Source organism: Eublepharis macularius, chromosome 14 (genome assembly GCF_028583425.1).
Source record: "Eublepharis macularius isolate TG4126 chromosome 14, MPM_Emac_v1.0, whole genome shotgun sequence".
Lineage (NCBI taxonomy): Eukaryota > Metazoa > Chordata > Lepidosauria > Squamata > Eublepharidae > Eublepharis > Eublepharis macularius.
Genome location: NC_072803.1, coordinates 22038004 through 22057918, shown reverse-complemented (window position 1 = coordinate 22057918; position 19915 = coordinate 22038004). Strand labels below are relative to the sequence as shown.

Here is a 19915-nt window from a genome sequence, read left to right as displayed (position 1 = left end):
ATTATAACCCTCCCAAAGACCTTCAAAATGACCATGAATTAGGGCTTCGATGGGCCATGCTGATTCTCCCTCAAAAGGACTAATTCCTCAACACACTTCATAATTCTATCTTTAATAAAAGTTTCCACTAATTCACCTGGAACAGTAATTAAGCTAGCCATACTATAATTTCCTGGAACTCCTCTAGATTCTGTTTTTGCTGCTCTCTCCTCCTCTGAATGGTAGGTGATTTTTTTATTTTACTTCATTTATATCCCACCTTTCTCCCCAATAGAGATCCAAAGTGGCTTACATCATTCTCCTTTTCTCCATTTTTTCCACACAACAAACCCTGTGAGGTAAGTTAGACTAAAATAGTGACTGGCTCAAGTTTACCCAGCAAGCTTCCAGGGGAATCAAACCTGGATCTCTCAGATATAGTCACACTATCCACTATACCACACTGGTCCAATAAGTTGAGTATTTTGGCTAGGTGTTCAGCAATTTCATATTTGAGCTCCATATTTACAAAGTCTTGGGTGTATGCCATCTGGATCCACTGGCTTATTATTTTTAAATTTGTCCACCAGCCCTTATCTATTTAACTCAGTTCTTTTGAAACTTTTCATGAAAATAGTAGCTCCATACACTTCTGCAGAGAAAACCAACAAAAGATTTCATTAGATTTCTCTGCACACACCCTATCACCCCTTTGTGATATAAATGCCTTCTGATGTATTTTACAAAATTCTTATTGGAAGTCTTAATGTTTTTAACACCATCTTAGATTAATATTGCCAGAAACTGGTGCTCTTTTTCATTCACCTGAGTTAGGCAAGACTTAATTTTTATGGCTTCCTTGACTTTGTTCATTAAACATGATAACAGTTTACTAACATTTGATTGTACCTTTCCTAATCTGTGGTATGCTTTCTATCTGAACTTCTGTTACTGTGGATTTAAACAATTTCTAAGCATATCAAAAGAATATGAACATCTTATCCTTGTGTTCAGCTTTCTTTTGACCAGTCCTCTTATTTTTTAGAAGTTTCCTCTTCTAAAATCAAAATCTTCCAGCAAATTTGAACAACTCTCCATGGCCCACATTTCTGTAATTTCCAAGTGACTGATCTCATGATGGAGCACAATAATCAGCAAGGAAAAAAAAGAAAAGAAGTTCTGATAACAATGAAAAATTGGTGCCTAGAATGTACAGAAGATTCCTGTATCTGTCACCTTGTGGTACCAGTGTTTGAAAGCATCATTTGGGGAGCTTTTTTTCTGTGACTTATATACACGTTTCCTCATAAATACTGCACTGAAGATGATGAATTAACACTTGAAATGGTAGAATACTCTCCAATAATGGTAGAAGCCAAAGCACAAAGCACAAATTTGACAATTTTAATTGGACTGACTTAATTTTTACACTTGGATTACTTGGGACTGTCTGTTAGATTTGAAGATTTCTGCTTTAAGCTCAAAGACACTAGGAAATCCATTCATGGAACTCCCAATATCTCATTGGGTTTTCCCCTAGGATTTATTCATAATCAGAATAACATGCTTTTAATACTCCATTAAAGATAGCTGGTGAAAGTATTTTAAGTTTTTATAATTAGAGCAACCAGTTTATGAGTATTCATCTCCAAATGATATTGCAACAGTCAGGAAATGGGAAGCAGTTGTCTTGGGTGTAGATTTCCGAGCACAGAAAATTTCCATAAGGGATAATTTCCATAAGGCAACAGCCCTGGAGCATGGGAAGTAAAACTAGACTGGTTTGCCTTCCCCTTGAGCACATCAAGAGAGTTTTTTCCTTCAACAGTGAACAACTACAACTATTTATCTGCAGCCCAGCATTAGCAGGATGTAGCTGTTTTTGAAAGGTAAATAGAGAGAAGGACTGTTTGGATTGGGGTCACAGTGCAGGAGAAGAGGTTAACCTTTTCCACTCCTTGCACCAGTTTTACTAATTTAGCACTTTCCTCCCCTTCCACAGGGTTGCTCTGCAACGGAAAACATATGTGCTCCTATAGGATGTCTATATATATCGCGAATGAGGCAGACAGAAGCCCCAAGAGGGTAACTGGGATTGTGAATATGAGGAAACAATTAATTTACTTCTCTTGTTCTGGCCCTGGTCTGATATCCTCTGCCTCTCCCCTCCAGCATTCACAGCTCTTTATCTTTTAGTCTCTTCAGGCATCATCAATTGGTACATCCTAAGATTAAAGAAAATCAGTACCAAAGGGAGGCTTTCTAGAGAGGATTGAGCACCTGGAACCACAGATCCATTAAAGGTGAGGGTCCTTCCACTTATTCCCCACAATGGATCTAGCTGATATGGCTAAGCAATGACAAGGTTGGACCCAGCCAGCTTTCCCACTCAATCTAATCCACTTCCCCTCCATACTACAGATACCATCCTACATAGCTTTTGTATGTATAAGGTCCCATGATTGTCACCATAGCTTTTTTGATTGGTCAAAGAAGACTTCCCCTTCCCTTTTTCCCAGCAGAGAAACTGGCTGGGTCCAACCCATAATTTACGTGAACCACTTTGAATATGGAAAGCGCCATACAAATTAGTTTAATGAATCATCCATTCAAAATGTTAGCCATGTCTAGTGCAAAATTTCTCAGACTTTTTGAAGCGGAACCTACTTCTAAACTTAAGTCAACTTTTCAGGACCTACTTACAAAGTAGAACCACACTCCTTACCACTTCCCTGACATAAAAAACTCAACTCTTACACAAGTTAATGCACAAGGTTTTTTTTTTACCTTTTAAAAAGTATATAGCACCATTGAGCAATAAGATATTTTTGCACATTCTGCAGAAGCAAATCCAGGTTTGCCATTGGGTCTCCCCAGACCTCCTTTCCCAGCTCGCTCTGTTCTACCTCTTCCCTTACAACTGATCAGCAAAAGAGTCACAACTCACTTTGGGGTCCTAACCTGAAGTTTGAGAACTACTGAGGTAGTAGTTAAGATCTACAATCCAACACAGTGTTAAGCCTGCAGAAACCCACTGATTACAGTGGGCCTAAATGCACTTAACATGGTGGTTCCCAGCCTTTTTGATATGGTGACCCACAAATTCAACTTTACTTCGTATAGTGAACCATCCAGGGCTGGCCCAAGAGACTGAGAAGGCCCTGGGGTGGTGGTGGAGCTGGACTGAGAAGATGCAGACGATGGCAGATGTCAAAGAGGTGGGTGGCCAAGAGCTCGATGTGGTACATCTCCCAGAGCAGGTAAAGGGTAGTGAGGCAGTGCAGGGAAAGAAGTTGGGCAGCTGAAGAAGCAGTGCCAAGACAGAACCTATGCTCACACACACCTCTTTCTCTCTCCTCTTGCTTTTCCATGCACTGAACAGTTCCCTCCTACTCTGCAGCCTTTTTCTCTTCTTCCACCTACTATCAAAAGTTACTAGTTGCCAGACAGCTCCCCACCCCATTGTTGTTGCAAAAGAGAAGGGCAAGGCAAGAATGTGGTAAGTTAGAAAGGAAGCAGAGGAGAGAAAGAAAAGGGCATGTAGGGCAGGAGCTACCATTAGGGATGGCTGGCCTGCGACACACTTTCAGAGGCTTCAGGACCCACTTTTGGGTCCCGCCCCACAGGTTGAGAAACACTGCACTAGTATATTGCAGCCTCCATCTTAAAAAAAAAACCCTGCATATAGCAGCGATGGTGAACCTACGGCAGGTGTGCCACAGCTGGCACGCAGAGCCCTCTCTGTGGGCACGTGAGCCAAGTCGCCGATCGCTAGGTCCAGGGCTCATTTGGAAGGGGAACACCTGCAACAGCGTTCCAGTAGCTCTGAGCAGAGATCACATGGGTTTTGGCCCTGCCCACGTGATTCCTTTTCCTCAAGGCTGCCTACCTGCTGCCAGTCTCTTCAGCAGCAGGAAGCGGAGGCAGCAGCCAGGCTGCTAGGGCTGGCTTTCTAAAGAAGAGTAAGCTGCTTTGATTTAACTTGCTTTACTTTCAGTCGTGGCTTTTGAGTGAGTGAGTGAGAGAGAGAGATGCTAATTAGTTGGGACACCTGTATGAGTTGTTTTTTCTTAACTAAAACCTCAGTATTCAGGTTAAATTGCAGTGCTGGCACTTTAAAATAAATAAGTTGGTTTTGTGTTGCAATTTGGGCACTCAGGCTCAAAAAGGTTCACCATCACTGGTCTAGTCAGTCCCTTGGGAATTCACCAACTTGTAGTTCTGCTCTGTGTTGTGTTCTGGTTTTTACAGGAGTTTCTAAAATATTAATATAGGATGTCCATAGAAAAACGGCTTCTGAGGTGACAGCGCTTCTCTCTGCAGCTTCAGGTTCTCCAGTCTCTCAGGGGAAAATATACATATAACTTCAATTTCAAATACTCTTAACAATAATCGAATTACAAACTAATAGGCAATTAATATAAATACAATCATCCCTTGCAGTAATTAGTATAAGAAATTCTCATAACTAAAATATTAATAGTTCATAGAAAGGAGTGTTTCTGAGGTGAGAGTGCTTCTCCCTGCAACTTCAGGCCCTCCAATCTCAGGGAAAATTGCGCCTTTTTTCTTACAAAGAATACCCAACTGTTTATCTCCCTCTAGTGGACCAAGGGTTACATCTCTATTACGACATCATGGCAAATTGGGGGTTTTGAACCCAGAAAGCCTTTGATTGTGCTGCACCCACGAGTGGAGGGAGGAGACAGCATATGAGAACAGCAAAATCCAGGTTCGTATCCTTTGCAGACAGGGTTTATTTGGTTTGACATCAACCAATCTCTGTCAGCTTTTAACAAATATTTTTCTGAACTAACTCAAAGAAAGGGATTAGATGGATCTACAGTTACAAGACTGAATTAGGCCTTAACTATAATTATGTTGCAGCCAGCATTGACTTTAAATGTTTACTAATATCAGTTGTTAGAATTTGCTAAATAGGAAAGACATAATAGATAATGTCTCCAAGATGGCTTCTTTGTAAATCTTCCAGTAAAGGAGAATTGTGCCATGTTTTGAACTCACCATCTCCACCTAAGATTGATAAGGAGGCTACAATATATAGTGTTAGAATTTTGTTTTGTTTCATTTATATCCTGACTTTCTCCCCACAGGAGACCCAAAGCAATTTACGACGTTTTCTCCTTTCCATTTCATCATCACAACAATTCTGTGAGATGGGTTAGGCTAAGGGTACGTACGTGCATCCAATTTTGAGCTACTTTGACATTTTCGACTTCTACAAAAATTAGAGTATTTAACTGTAGGAAACTCCAGTTTTATCAAGAAGAAAGGGCAAAGGTATTAAATTAGCAGTTGGTTGAAGTATACTTTTGGCTATTCCAGTATTCCATGTTCCTTAGCATACTTTGAATTGAAGAATGGTTTGGAAAAGTTTCTACTGAAGTTGATTTCCCAGAGTGTGATATTTTAATAACTCTGCTGGTTTAGGCAGGGAATGGTGGAATTGTATGGATACGCACAGTGACTAAATTGACAGTTCTTTGATGGGAAGATTTAGATTTAGATTAGTGTGGTGAGAAGTTGGGTGAAGAAAAGGCAACATTCATTGGAAACAAATACAGAAGCTAACATGGTCGTACCATGCAACAATGATACAATGCACAAAAGTACTGAGTAATGATACAATGCACAAAAGTACAATGCATAAAAGTACTGAGTTCAGTTTCTGGCAACTCAAGTTAAGGGAATCCTAGACTAATGTCTGCCTACAACATAGAAGTGCTGCCAGTGGGACCATAGGAGTCAATACCTCTGATTTATGGTTGGGGAGACACGTGATTGGCCCCCCTTAGAAATACCGTGCTGAACTCGGTCTGATCCTGTAGGATTCTTTTCATATTGTACTTGGGCAACATTTGCCACAGTTTATTTCAGAAGCTCCTGATTAAAGTTCAGACATCCACGCTTCAGTTGCGTATTTCTGCAAGGAAGACTGTGTGCTTTGAAGTTTATGTGTTTGATGTGCAACTGACTTGCCTAGTTGCATAGGAAAGATTAGTTTGTTTTCATTGACTGGGACACACCTTATGACTTAACCTTTTTGTGAACCCTGTATGCTTCATTCCTGAATAGCACAAAAGTTGCAGCAAAATGGAGAGCTTTGTTACTGTAATGCCCTCTCTCACTTTCTGGACTGAATTTAACCAAAGGAGAGATTTCATTAATGTGTAGGGAATTAAGATCCTAGTCCATATGATTGCATCAACATTCATCAACATATGAAGTCTTTTAAAAAGTACTTAAAATTTAGTAACAGGAAAGGAAACATTTCTTTCTGAGAGAACGAACTGTTCCTGTGCCTCTGATGTACCAGACAACTATTGTAGGGCTTGCTAGCAACAAGTGATATAATAATAATAATAATAATAATAATAATAATAATAATAATAATAATAATAATAATCTTATATACTACTATTCTGGACACATTAGTGCCCAACTCAGAGCAGTGAACAAAGTCAGTGTGTTATTATTATCCCCACAATATAGCTGGGGAGCTGGGGCTGAGAGGAGTGGCTTACCCAAGGCCACCTGCTGAGCTGATGACAGAGTTGAAGTAGAGTGTTGACTCACAGCTCAGCCACTTAGAGCCAAGCTACAAGTGACGCCTGACACTGGTTGGACACTTGTCAGCTTCCCTCAAGTTTTGATGGGAAATGTAGGCATCCTGGTCTTGCAGCTGTAATGGAGAGCCAAGCTGGAAGACCAGGGCCGTTTCCAGACGGCCCCCCGCCTCGCGAAAAGTCGCGCGTCGTCGCGCGTCGTTGCGCAGAAAACGCGAAATATCGCGTTTTCTCGCGCGAGTTTTGCGCGACGTCGCGCAAAACTCGTGCGAGAAAACGCGATATTTCGCGTTTTCTGCGCAACGACGCGCGACGACGCGCGACGTTTCGCGAGGCGGGGGGCCGTCTGGAAACGGCCCAGGATGCCAACATTTCCCATCAAAACTTGAGGGAAGCTGACAAGTGTCCAACCTGTGTCAGGCATCACTTGTAGCTTGGCTCTCAATCACTGTGCTACAGCAGCTTTCTGTGAGATCATTCCATGGTGCACATGATTCCTTGATCAGCTGGTCACAGCAGGTGACATAGTTTAGTCAAAGCATTCCCACTCATTGCAAATGTAGGTGGGTTTTTTCCCAAGGTGTGACAAGGTGTGCTAGTACCCACTGCCATGCACTCTGGCTCACGACCAAATTACAGTTCTTTACCAATACTCAGTAGATAGTGTTAGCCTATCTCCCATTATCGTCAGAGGAAAGAATCCTCAACGACTATCAAATAATTGAAAAAAAAATGCTAGTTGTCTTTGTTTTAACTATATTGGCATGACGTCTATTATCTAATTTCCTTATTCCTGTATAAAAACTAAAGCATTTCACAAATTTCACATCTATGCATATAATTGTATATAGTTCACTAAGACTTTGTTGTTGTTCTATTTTACTTCTGTACACTGTTTTTGTTTGTTTGTTTGTTTGGTTTTTTAAAAAAATAAAAAAATGGGGGAAAAGTTAGATAAGTATTATATTGATATAGTTAATACAATTAAATAGACTAGATTAGTATGTATTATATAGATATATATTATTCATATTATTATAGATTTTAAGAATTTATAGTATATATTCTTTAGGTTAAGTTGGGTATGGAAAACTGTTGGGAGTCACTAGTTAAGGGAGGGGGGAAAGGATGGGGAAAATGTAATGGGGTGGAAAATGATAATGATTATCATGTTTATGTTTGTTAACCCATCCAATAAAAAATTTTGAAAACCAAAAAAAAAAAAAAAGAGGAAAGAATCCTCTTATATACTAAAAAAAATTCTCACCCATCCTGGTTACCACAAGGCAAAGTTTGCTGGCCCAAAAGGCACAATTGATAGCAGAGATTTGCAATAGAGAAGTTCCACAATTAACAGCACTGGCTTCATTGTTGTATAAAATATTCAGCAGACAACAGGAAAGTTCCTGGCACGTAGTTAAGGCACTGGTTCCCTACCTTACTGAGATGAGTTTGAAAAAAAGAAAGAGTGAACCAGGAGGGAAAGGGAGGGGTGTGTTTTTGGTAATGCCATTAAGGAAATGGTTCTGTATTTGACTGTGAGACTGGAAGGATTTAAATGTCACATTCCCAAGTAAGCTCATGTTGAAGGCTGCAATGTCATAAAATAAGCATATTTGACATTGGGCTATTATGCCTGCAAACAGCAAAGGAGAAAATGAAGAACCACATGCCTGAAACAGAAAATGGGTGCATCTCCGTTGTGTTCCCAAATGGAGTGTTCACAGGTTGCCCAAACCAGGAAGAAGTAGAAGCAGACTATCCCACTGAGTCCATCTTGTGCAGCCTAGCAGCCCCTTAGGGGGGCATTTTCCTGTTGGTTATATTGAGTAAGCTCATCCATCCCAGGTTTATATAAAACTGGGAATCTTTTTGAGATCTGTACCTGGAGACAGTACAGGCCATGGTGTACGCTGCCAACGGTTTTCTGTGAACTGATTTGTTCTAGTAGGTGTGCAAAAGTTTGTTGCACAGGAGAAAATATGATCAGAACCAAGAGCCTTAGTGATCTGTGCAGGGGTGCATTGGCCCTGGAAAAGAGCTCTGTCCCCAGGACACCTTGGCCCCCCAGGCTATCAGCCCACCAGGACTCTTCCCTTGGCCCTTAATGGCCAATCTGACCCTGAATCTATGGGGTCCTCCATGCTGTAGCAGAAGGATTCCCTTATCTATGAGGTATAGACCAACTTGGCAAAAAGCACAAATAACACAGTTCTATATAGTTAAATACTGGTATTCCTTTATTAAACTTTTATGCATTGAATACATTATCCATTCCAGATTATTGCAGAAGTCTCTTCTCCTGGCCAGGTTTGAAGATCCCTGGGGTGGTATTATTCTCAACTCTCTTAGTAGTGATAATGAACCCTCTACAAAAACACCATTAATCAGATGTAAAGCTAAAAAATTATGTCATCATTTTCTTGGAATATTGTGGATGGGTTGTACATCCCTGATCCTTGCCTTATCTTGGCCCAAAATGCATCTCCGGTATCAGACTACAGAGCAAGTTACTTACTGTTCTTGCTTGGTTATGCGGGCAATAGTTTTGGTTTGGTTCTTTACCGCATTCAGACTGACAATGGACTTGGCTAAATCAGACCACCGTCTACATCTCCACTCACATCTTACCAGAAATCCAGCTTCCTCACCACTACCAGCTCCCAGATTTTTAAAACTAAAACTGCAAAGGTCTACACGCTTAATTCAGAAAAAAACCCACTGATGGGCATTAACAGCTTTCTCTTCCCCTTGAAAGCAATACCTCTGAGCTATTCTGATTTACTCTTTTCTTTCAATATAAAAAAGAGTGATATCAGAACCTCCTCCCTGACTCAAAGCAACAGGCTTGTTTGACTCAGAAGCTGTGCTGAGGAACCAACCGGGGGAAGCCGCTGATTCAAAACAGCAAGTGACTTCACTGCCTTTGGTCTGGTTGAAGAAAGTGAACGCCATGGATTCCTCCTTTTTATTATAAAGTTCCATAATGTCTCCTGCCTGAGAAAACATAAATGCTCAATTAGACACGTGCTGTTATATCAAAAGGATATCGTCATCGCAAGGAAAGTGTATGGGGGAGGGTTTTCTGACTATTGCCCATTCATCCTACTATATAAAAAGCAAGCCGTATTGGCGACAACCCACTTTTTAGTCTGTACTGTGTCTGTGCTGACTTTTTAGTCAGCACAGACATGTTGCTGACTACTCTGGCCTACAGCCTGCCTCGAAGCACCTGCTTGCTGCTGGCAAGGGGACTGGTAAATTGACAACCTGAGTACTCCTCCCAGCAGCAAGCGGGTGCTTCGTGGCAGGCTGTAGGCCAGAGCAGGGGAAGCATGGAGAGGAGTGCTTAGGCTGTCCATTTGGTGGGCCCCCACCCGACAGCAAGTGGGCACTTCGCAGCGGCCTGGAGGCCAGAGTGGGAGGATGCTGAGGGGAGGTGTGTGGAGGAGTCCTTATACTCGGGAACATAATAGTAATAATAACTGCACTTATATACCACTCTTCTAGACAGTTTAAAGCCTTACCCAGAAGGGTGAACAAGTTAGTGTTATTATTATCCCCACAATGCATCTGGGGCTGAGAGGAGTAGCTTACCCAAGGCCACCTACTGCGCTCATGGCAGTCGAGGGATTTGAACCAGTAGAGTGCTGATTTGCAGCTGAACAACTTAACCACTGTGCTACAGCAGTTCTATCCACCTCTCAAAGTATTTGCATGTTGGCCTCTAGATGGCAATCAATATGACTTTCCTTAAACTTTATAAATTAAAATATGTAACTGGACTGAAAGACTTCTCCTCTCGAGAAGAGTGAGAGTCACTTTGGCACATAATATAAAAGTCAATATAAAAATACACACAATCCCTAAGTATATGAGATGAAAAGTGAACAAGCATTTACCTTTGTCTGCCATCAAGTAGCAGCCAACTTATGGCAGCTCCATAGGGTTTTCTAGAGACATGCAGAGGCAGTTTGCCATTGCTTGCTTCTGCTTAGCGATTCTGGGTCAGGGAAGCATAAGCGTTTACTTAGGGAATTAAAAAGTATTTGGAAGCAAAAATGAAACTCACCACTAGCTGTAGCTGAGGTTGACCACCTGCCTTCACAGACAGAAGGTATTTCTTATCTTTAGTGCCCATAAAGAGCGGTCGCTTACTTGAATCTAGGGCTTGATTTGGAGTCACAGCAATTAACTGCACTGGAAAAAAATAGGCAAAAAACACAGTCAGTCATCTGACAAAGAGCAAAGACCTTCCTCAGACTCAGGAGTCTAAGTAAACAAGTCTATATTTATATAAAAGTAAATGCATGTCTATGTTTGTGATTATGGTCACGTGAAGTACCTCCACAAGAGCTAATTTTCCCATTTCTGGTTCTATTACACTGCTCCAGTCGTTTGCACAACTGACTAGCAGTACCAAGTCATTGTAGACATCATGGCAAACTTCAGTTTGTGCTCACCATGGCTTTGAACCCAACATTTTGGCTAAGTTTAGAACTACCTGTCTGTTCTATCGTGCAAGCCTAATGCTACACCCTTCTAAGCGCATTGACTTTAGTGGATTTAGAAGGGTGAAGCTGTATTTATGTTTGCTAGTCTCTCTTCCCCTCTTGATCAAACTACAAAAGATTTTTTTTTTAAAGTCATCCAACCCAACTCGCAAACCTCACAAACCCACAGCAGCTGTGGGGTACAGTGGTTTAAATGTCCAGGGAGGAGCCTGAATCCACTTGGAATTGTGATGCAGTAGGAAGGGGCTCCTGCCTTCCCTCACCCCATTCCCCCCACCCCGGTGAATAAAAATCTATGATTTTTTAAAAAAAATTAAAATCGGGTTCTTTTATTTAAATTGGATTTTTAAAATTTATATCAGATTTTTTTTAATAAATTTTTTTTAAGGAACAATCAATCTAAAGACAGTTTTCTATGTAAGATACATTATAATCCAAAGGTTATCATAATGAAATAAGGATTAGTTTTCAATTATGTAGCATGAGGCTTTATATTCATGCAACGTTTAATTTTTTTGTTAAATTCTATTAATCCATTCACCAACATCATGCTCTTCCAAAGGTTTCTGTAAGATTACTGGGCAATTTTTCTATTAAGAAGATATTATCACAGATGCTTGTTTTTACATATAAGTCCAACTGGTAAAGTTCAACAATCCATGAGCAATGCAGTCAACACATAAGGATGAAATTCCCAGTATATTGCACAAATGCCAAGGTAGTGACCTCCAAATCCAAAGATCCAGTGATGGTGCTGTAGCTGAGCATTTCTTCAGCCTACGGATTTCAGCTAGCAAATTTCCAATACCCGTTTCGTAATAACAACTTCCTCACAGGCAATAATATCTACTGGATGGTCACAAAGTTTTCACAAGCTCATGTCTCAGTTGATCAATACAGACGGAACAATGCCGGCATGGATTGCTCATGGATTGTTGAACTTTACCAGTTGGACTTATATGTATATAGTTGAACTTTACCAGTTGGATTGGTTTGCACATTGACTGTTTATTTGTATTGTTTATTGTATGCACAATATCAGCACTTTGCACTTTAAAAATACTCAAAAATATACAAAAAGTTTCTTAAGAGATTGTGGAACCTTGTAGTTCTTGTACACCAGAATTTATTTGTAGTTTCTGAATTCTTACCGGGAGATTGGCAACCCTAATCCTCATCCAAAGTGTGCCCCATGGGCCTGGGGAGTTTCAGCATAGAACCTCCAGTGCATGTCTGGCCAACAGGACCCAGAACAGACCCAGGGCTTTTTTTCAGCTGGAATGTGGTAGAATGGAGTTCCGGAACATCTTGAAAATGGTCACATGGTTGGTGGCCCCGCCCCCTGATCTCCAGACAGAGGGGAGTTGAGATTGCCCTCTGCGCTGCTGGAGCGGTGCGGAGGGCAATCTAAACTCCCCTCTGTCTGGAGATCAGGGGGCGGGGCCACCAACCATGTGACCATTTTCTCCGACGGCAACCCACTGAGTTCTACCACATCTTTCCCCAGAAAAAAAAGCCCTGAAGAGACCCATGAACAATGTAGCAGGAGAGGGAAATCGTGGGAGCATGCCTGCCAGCTGAAAAAGATCTGGGCTAATCTTCTGTTTCCCTTCCTGCTACAGATCAGGTGTTCAAGCCTAGGTGTCGCCAGAGGAAAGTTTCTGAGGTGAAATCAAGGATAAGAGCCAAAGGGATCTTGGACCTTGGCTTTTGGGCAATGGCGCAGCCCATGGCCCTAAGTAAGATGGCCCAGTAGCAGGGGAAGATTGACAGCAGGGTGAACAGCCACGGAAAACTTCCCAGCCCCCAGCCCCTCCTCCCCCCACTCCAAAGAAAGAATGGTTCACCTGCCTCATCAAATCCAAGTAGGAGGTGCTCGGCCACGCTGGGCCATGTAAGGTGAGCCCATCCCTTCCCTTGCGGTGGTAAGGCCAGGCTGGGCTCAGAAGGTGCATCCTTCACTGCAGCAATCCTTCCCGATTCCTGCCCTTGGCCTCTGGCTTGTGCCTGCCACTCTATTTGGCTAGGGTGGCTGAGGCAGAGGGGATGGCCCTGGGGGGGGGATGCAGTCCCCGAGGCCATCAGCCTTTCCGTTCTCTTCCCAGCAGACTTGTTGGCCCATCTGCCCCTAGCCAAGAGATCCAGGACAGCCCAGGAGCTCTTCCTGTGTGTTTTAATTGTAGTTGCATTGTTTGTAAGTTGCTTTGGGTTCCCACTGGGGACAAAAACAGGGTAAAAATACTTAAATACAGATGTACATATGTTGTGCAGTTAGGCCCTCAGAAGTGTGGACAGGCAGTGGAACTGCTAGGTTCTGATGCAAGCAGGGAGGAAGGGTAGCAGCTGAGAACAACAGCAGGAATGCAGAGTTAACCTGTTGCTCAAGCAACTAGCGGAAGGTGCTTCAGGAGTAGTTAGGGTCAGCAAAGCAAGTTGGCAAGGTGGGGGTGGGTAGTTAAGAAACAGAAGGTAGGGGAAAGAATGGGGCCTTCAGGAGGTCTCCTTCAGAGCTAAGGATTAGTTGCAGAAGCAAGGAAAAGCTCGCCATTTCCAAGGCAAGCTCCTGGGATATCTTGATTACCCAGATCCAGAATTTGGAGATGAGTTAAACTTGTAACTTTAGTGAGCACAGAGGTCAGGAACTGAGAAATGCCAGTGGAACTTTGGATTTTACCTTCTGAATTGGAATTTTGTTGTGGACCTGCTACTAACGTGCTGTCCTTCAGGAAGATGAATTTCTGGTTGGTATCCCAAATTTTGTAGATCCAGGGTTCACTTAGGCTCACAATAGAAGGCTCTGGGGGGGGGGGGAAATATATACACACAGATATACAACCACACAAACGTTTACACGCATGCAAAACAAGTAAAACCAAGCTAAAATACACATACAAAAAGATAAAAACAGCAATTAAATCACAGAGTGGGAAGGCAAGACCACGGAGGGGATGCCAAACAAAACAAAGAAGTCTTCATGCACAAGCGGAAGATGGCAATAGAAGGGGACAAACAAGTCTCTTTGGGGAGAAAGTTCCAGAGTCTTGGTCCATGACTGGGAAGGCCCTCACCCGAGTTACCACTCAGCTAATCTGAGAAGGTGGGGGCAACTGAAGCAGGTCCTTGGAAGATGACTGTAGCATTCAGGTAGGTTCATAAGGTATTAGGTGGCCCTTCAGGTATGCTTGTCCCAAGCCATATACTTTGCCTCCAGACATGATCATGTACAGCCAAGCATCTGCAGCAAACCTCTACATGAGTACATTTTCAGTGCTTTTTGCTATGTTGGAGCCTGTGAAGCAGCCCTGATTGTCCTAAATTTTCAGAATTAAGAGCTGAATTGATCTCTCCATTATTTAATCAGAATTCTCTTTCTCCAGAAGCGAAATCATCTTGGCTACTCAGAGACAAAGATAAACAAACTACTCTGTGTTTGGTGAAATTTTTGGCAGCTGTTGTTCAGTTACATGATAATTAATTTTTAGGTTTTCCTCCTGTGGGATGAGAGTTTGCTGTTTATGATTCAAGTTGTAAAAACAGTAAGAAGTAAGAGCTAAAAGATTTTGGTGATGCAAACATACATAACAGGAGCACGCCCTGTCTGTGATCTTCACCCAGCGATTGGCAGAAGGGAGCAAACTCCTGGAGCTTGCCCACCACCAGCAGGCACCTCAGGAGCACACACATGGCACACGCTTCCACCTGGTGTAGTGATGTCACTTCCATAAGTGATGTCACACTGGCTGCGGGAGTGTCCCCGTGCTCTGTTTAGGACCGATTTGGGCCCCAAACTAGCTGAATTGGAGCCGTGCGGAGCGCAGGAGCGGTCCCGTGGCCAGCGCGACAACATCACTTATGGAAGTGATGCCACTGCACACACTGTGTGGTTACGGAAGTGATGTCATCACACTGCTGTCAGAGTGCGCACAGATTTAGACCAGGCCAGAGAAAAGTAAGTGCCAGGTCTCAACCCTCCTGGCGAGAGGCGAGAGGAACCTGGCAACCCTAAATGCTCATATTGTATGAACAGGGGCAAAAGTCGTATTTTCCAGCTTGAGTAGATGCAAATAGAACTCCAGAGTTTTGAAGGACCGTGTTCATGTATACCAAAGCTTCCCATGCATGCAACTCTTGCTGCGCCCATTCATGCAAAATGGCTACTGACTGCATCTGAAGAACTGCAAGTAGCATGGTTGGAACACCAAAACAATGTCTGAACAGGGCTTGTGTAGGGGCTCAATGCAGATATTCAGCTATACATGCAGATAGCCAGGAACAGAGTTAGCATATGCAAACATGCACATACATAACATATGCCTGAACAGCACTATTGTTAACATATAATAATGAAGAATGTGGGCACTTACTGCCAAAGAGAGGTACATACTACATCTAGGTCATGATCCATGTAGTAATTAAGAGTAATTTGCGTGTCACCGCTTTTACAACCATTGCTCCACCTAACTAACAACTAGAGAGAAGACCAAATGTTGCAAGACTGCTGGTTTCGTTTGAGTATCCCTATTTCAATTTTGTTTCTCTCTCTTGAGTTTCCTTTTTCACAGCTTATTTCCTTGTGTGGAATGTTCTCCTGAAAAAGTGTCCATTTTCTAAGTTTGCATCTTTGCCTATGTAGATACTGCATAAAATGATACATACAAATAAACTGCATAAATATTGTATGGGCATGTACAAAGTTTATAATGTCACGAAAGAAACATCAGTGAGAAGAATGAAAATAGGGCACAGCAAAACTACCTGCAAGAGCATCTGAAATGTAAAAAGAATTTTTTTAAAAAGTAGCCATCTCAGCTCATCTCTGCTGGCAGCCTTGATTCAAGGGTGGGTGCTGTCACTCACATCCCAGGCTAGCAATGTGATGTCAGAGGGCTTGCACAGGAAACCACAGTGCCTTTGCTGGGGACATGCAAATGACTGGCTCCAGGGAAGCAGCACTGCTTCAGAGCAGGGTTCTGGTACCAGCAGCCAGAACACCCAAATATGCAACATCAACCCTCCAAAGAGCTCCCTTCCTGCCAGTAGCCCAAGACCACTTATTCTCTGTCACCAAAGACACCAACCCTCAAAGAGAAGGCAGAAAAGCAAAGGTGTTCTAGACTCCAGGTCACAAGGGAACTCTTTAGGAGATCCAGGCCTCACTGAGGGGACACCCCTGGATTGTCTTTGGAACTGTGACCAGGTGCTGCCCAGTCTGGCAGTGGCACCCCCACTAGAAGAGGGTTGCTGAAAACTGAGAATGACATTGGCAGCCAGTAAACGGGCTGGCATCATGCTTCTGGCTTGTGGAGAGAATAAAATACTCCTGTCCTGATTAATGCTGCATAAACCAGTGGGGCAGCGGAGATGGAGTCAAGCGGTCAGCCAGAGCTCATAGGAAAAGCTGCTGGGCGGAGATGACTTTTAGCCTAGGACCTCAAATAACTGACAAGGTCTGTGTGTGGTAAGAGGTCATCTGCACTCACTAGTGGAGCTCAATCCATCTTGTCCTCCTAAGGAAGGTTCACGCATGTGAAGTAACACAAAATTCCGCTCTGAGCCATGACATGGACTGGATATTATTTAAGGCTGTAAGAAGGTAAATATCCCAGCCCCATAGGTGCTCAGCAGAGTCCATGGCCATAGGCTGGGGCTATGGTTCTGAGGTTGGGGCTGAGGTTCTTTACAGGGAGGAGTCATCATAAACTAGGGCTGAAGTTCTTGAAGGGGAGGAGTCATTTCCTGTCCACAGTGGCCTATACCCATATCTGTTTCTCCACCGGAAAGGTGTCCACAGTCCTTGTAACTGACTGACTCCCAGATTTGCCTCTTGCTTTTGCTATTGAACAGCCACCAGTTTTAACTAAAACGTTGAGATTAGCTCTTTGCATCATCAGACAGAAGAGCAGGAAAAACACACTGAGCAAAGAAGCCTCAGGAAATGACAGTGGCAGACAATGCCTGAAACCATAGATATCAAGCATACAATAACCTCCCCATTGAGCCAGACTTCTCTGATTCTCAGTTTTAAGGTAGTTTTAGGTAGGTAGCCATTTTGGTCTGCAGTAGAACAGCTTTCGAGAATCAAAATTCCCTTCTTCCCTTCCCTTCCCTTCTATTTCATGACTCTTGAAAGCTTACGCCCAAATCATTTTGTTGGTCTTTAAGGTGCAACTGGACTTAAATCCTTCATTTTTAAGACTTTTCTTTGTATGTCTCAACCTCATGGTTTTCTGTTCAACTGGCAACTTACGCAGTAGCCAAAAGGATTTACTTGGCATACTTGTCCTTTGTAGGGATAATGGATACAAAGTCAAAACTTTGGACAGGGTCAGTATTAAAAAGGTCTTGTGAACTTTTCCAGGTTAATTACTAGAAAAATGAACCATTTCTTACCTTTACGTTCTCCAAAGTGTTGGAATAAATCTGCCATTTCCTGGTTCACAGTCTTCCTGTGCTTCATTCTTGCAGCCTCTTCCATTTTCTGGATTCTTCTCTAGGATTAGGTAAGTGTTCTGTTTTGTTTGCCTCTTTTGTGGTTGCAGCTGTTAAAAAAGGATGTCATCTTAGGCCCAAACAACACATTACAATTTGTAGAACGACCGGACAGGGATGGGTTTTCCCTGACCTGATTTTCACTCCAGCAGTCAAACATCAGGAGGGAGAGAACTTGTTTTCCAACTGCCCCAGACCCTGATTTGGAACCATGGCATGAAGAGAGAAGGGATTTCAGCCTTCCTCGAGCTGATGTTATTTGATGTTTTGGAGAGCTGCATATGTACAGATGGGCTACACAGGCAGGGGTTCCCTCGTCTCTAATGTGTATTTCCAGCCAAGCTACAAAATTGTTGTATGTTTGACAGCATCCAAGGCTGACAATTTGTTAGTCTTTTCCTCATGAGCAAGCAGATAGACTAGCACCGGAGCAGGCCACCCCCAGCACAAGTGCCAAGCAATAACAGGCCAGGCTACGATGCTTGGAGTGTAGGGCTGTTCCTCTGCCCAAGGGACTCAGGGAAGCTCTTGAGGTACTGGCAACACTGCTAGGTCTCAGCTTGCTCCCAGTCCCTCTGGCCAAGTTCAACCCTCTCACATACATACTTTTGTTTGCTGGCACACCATCATCTTCATTAACTGATGTTCAATGGAAATGGACCCTCCAAGCCCTTACAATCTCTAAAAGACTTTGGGAAGACAAAGGTATTGGAAAAACAAAAGCCTGATTCCCATAACACACTAGATTGAGGAATTTATAAACATATCAACATTTGAACATCTTGCATATTGACGACAACTGCATATGGACTTATTTTTAGATATTGGAAGTCCTTAGCTTACAAATAGATTCACCATTATTGTTTCACTGGGTTCTTGTTGTTGCTTCTTTCATTCTTTTTTGCCTTGCACAAATAAATAAATATAAAAAATAAACCCATCATCTTTATAGGTATACAGTGCAATTGTTTCTTACATTCCTGCCCAAAAAGGATGCCTACCTCTGCTCTACCACAAAGAAAGTAAAGTCCAGAAAGGTAACAGGAAGCCGAGGAGATGGTACCTGGGCGGAATAGCAAGTTGTGTGCTGTCTGTCCGTGGGCTGAAGTTTCTCTCTCTCTCTGCTTTCCTTTTGTGGTTGTACAGCACTTTATTAGCTACCCAGAGGGAGTGACTTCACACTGGGGGAGGGAAATTTTCTAGATCAAGAATGCGATAAGCCCTGTTACAGACTGCTCTCCAAAGGCAAAACACACTTGACTTTTTAAGCTTTCAAGGCACTGGGTCTTTGGACTGATTCACCACAGATATTGATGAATTAGGTGATGTCAGCTAGAACACCCCTTTCAGACAAATCATGCCGACATCACCTAATTCATGTTCTAATACTGGAAGAACTCCACCCCCCCCCACTTGGAGGTTGGCAATCATACTTACTACAGCCCCCCCCACACACACACATGATTTTTATCCATGCAGGGACCCATCCCTTTCACCAGCAGAACATTTGATTGGATCCAGCCATACGAATGTTGAACACCTCAAAGTTCCAAACCCACAGAGATATCAACCCCACAGTTACATCTTTCTGCAATGCAGGCTGCATGGAAAGTTTACTATGTGCAGGCTGCAGGGAAAGGTTACTATGTGCAACATACCTGCACATTTGCACAGGAGTAGTAGTTAAGACTCAACATAGTTTCACTGATCAGACCTCACCGTAAATATCATTCATAACATGGCTTGAAAGCCACTGTTCCTTTTGTATCTACAGCCGAGAATTAATAGCTAGCAATCTGACAATTAACCAACAATTACATTGTGGCACAATTAACACATGCCAACAACTGGGACATTAATGTTGACATTCATTTCTTCAAGTAATTGTATCTTGCTCTTTTGAAACCAAGCCAGATTTCCATGTTCTTTTCAGAGATGTCAAACATTCCACTGGAGCCACTTACAAAATACTTTCAACAAGACTTCCTCCCTCCTTTGATCAATTTCAGTATCATTCCAGCAGCATTCCTTTATATCCACACTTCGTCCTAACTAGTCATGCTAGCCTACAGGTAGTCAATGGTGAGTTGAAGCTAATTTAAAATGCAGCTGACCTTACAATATCATTTAAATGTTTACAGATTACTTATGTGCTTCGAATTCTTTTGACAGGGCAAAATATCCTGCTTTTAAAAACATAGTTTAGGTGGATAGAAATTCTCCATCCACCGCAAAACTGGGCCAGATTTTGCTGGGGAGAGGCTGCCAGTAGGAGGAAAGATAGAAAGCTGCAGATGGGAGGAAGTGCAGATAAAAGTAGGTTGGCTGATGGGTGGGAAGAAGAGA

General features: G+C 42.6%; 1 protein-coding gene across 1 annotated transcript; it reads right to left on the bottom strand.

Annotated features, from left to right (window-relative positions):
• Positions 1-8784: 8784 nt before the first annotated feature.
• LOC129342388 (interleukin-36 receptor antagonist protein-like) lies at positions 8785-17597 on the bottom strand. Its single transcript, XM_054998117.1, has 4 exons — positions 17471-17597; positions 13755-13877; positions 10639-10766; positions 8785-9563 (listed from the first exon to the last, which is right to left on the bottom strand). The coding sequence occupies exons 1-4, from the start codon at positions 17553-17555 to the stop codon at positions 9348-9350; spliced, it is 552 nt and encodes a 183-aa protein (XP_054854092.1). The 5' UTR covers positions 17556-17597; the 3' UTR covers positions 8785-9347.
• Between the last annotated feature and the right edge of the window lie 2318 nt (positions 17598-19915).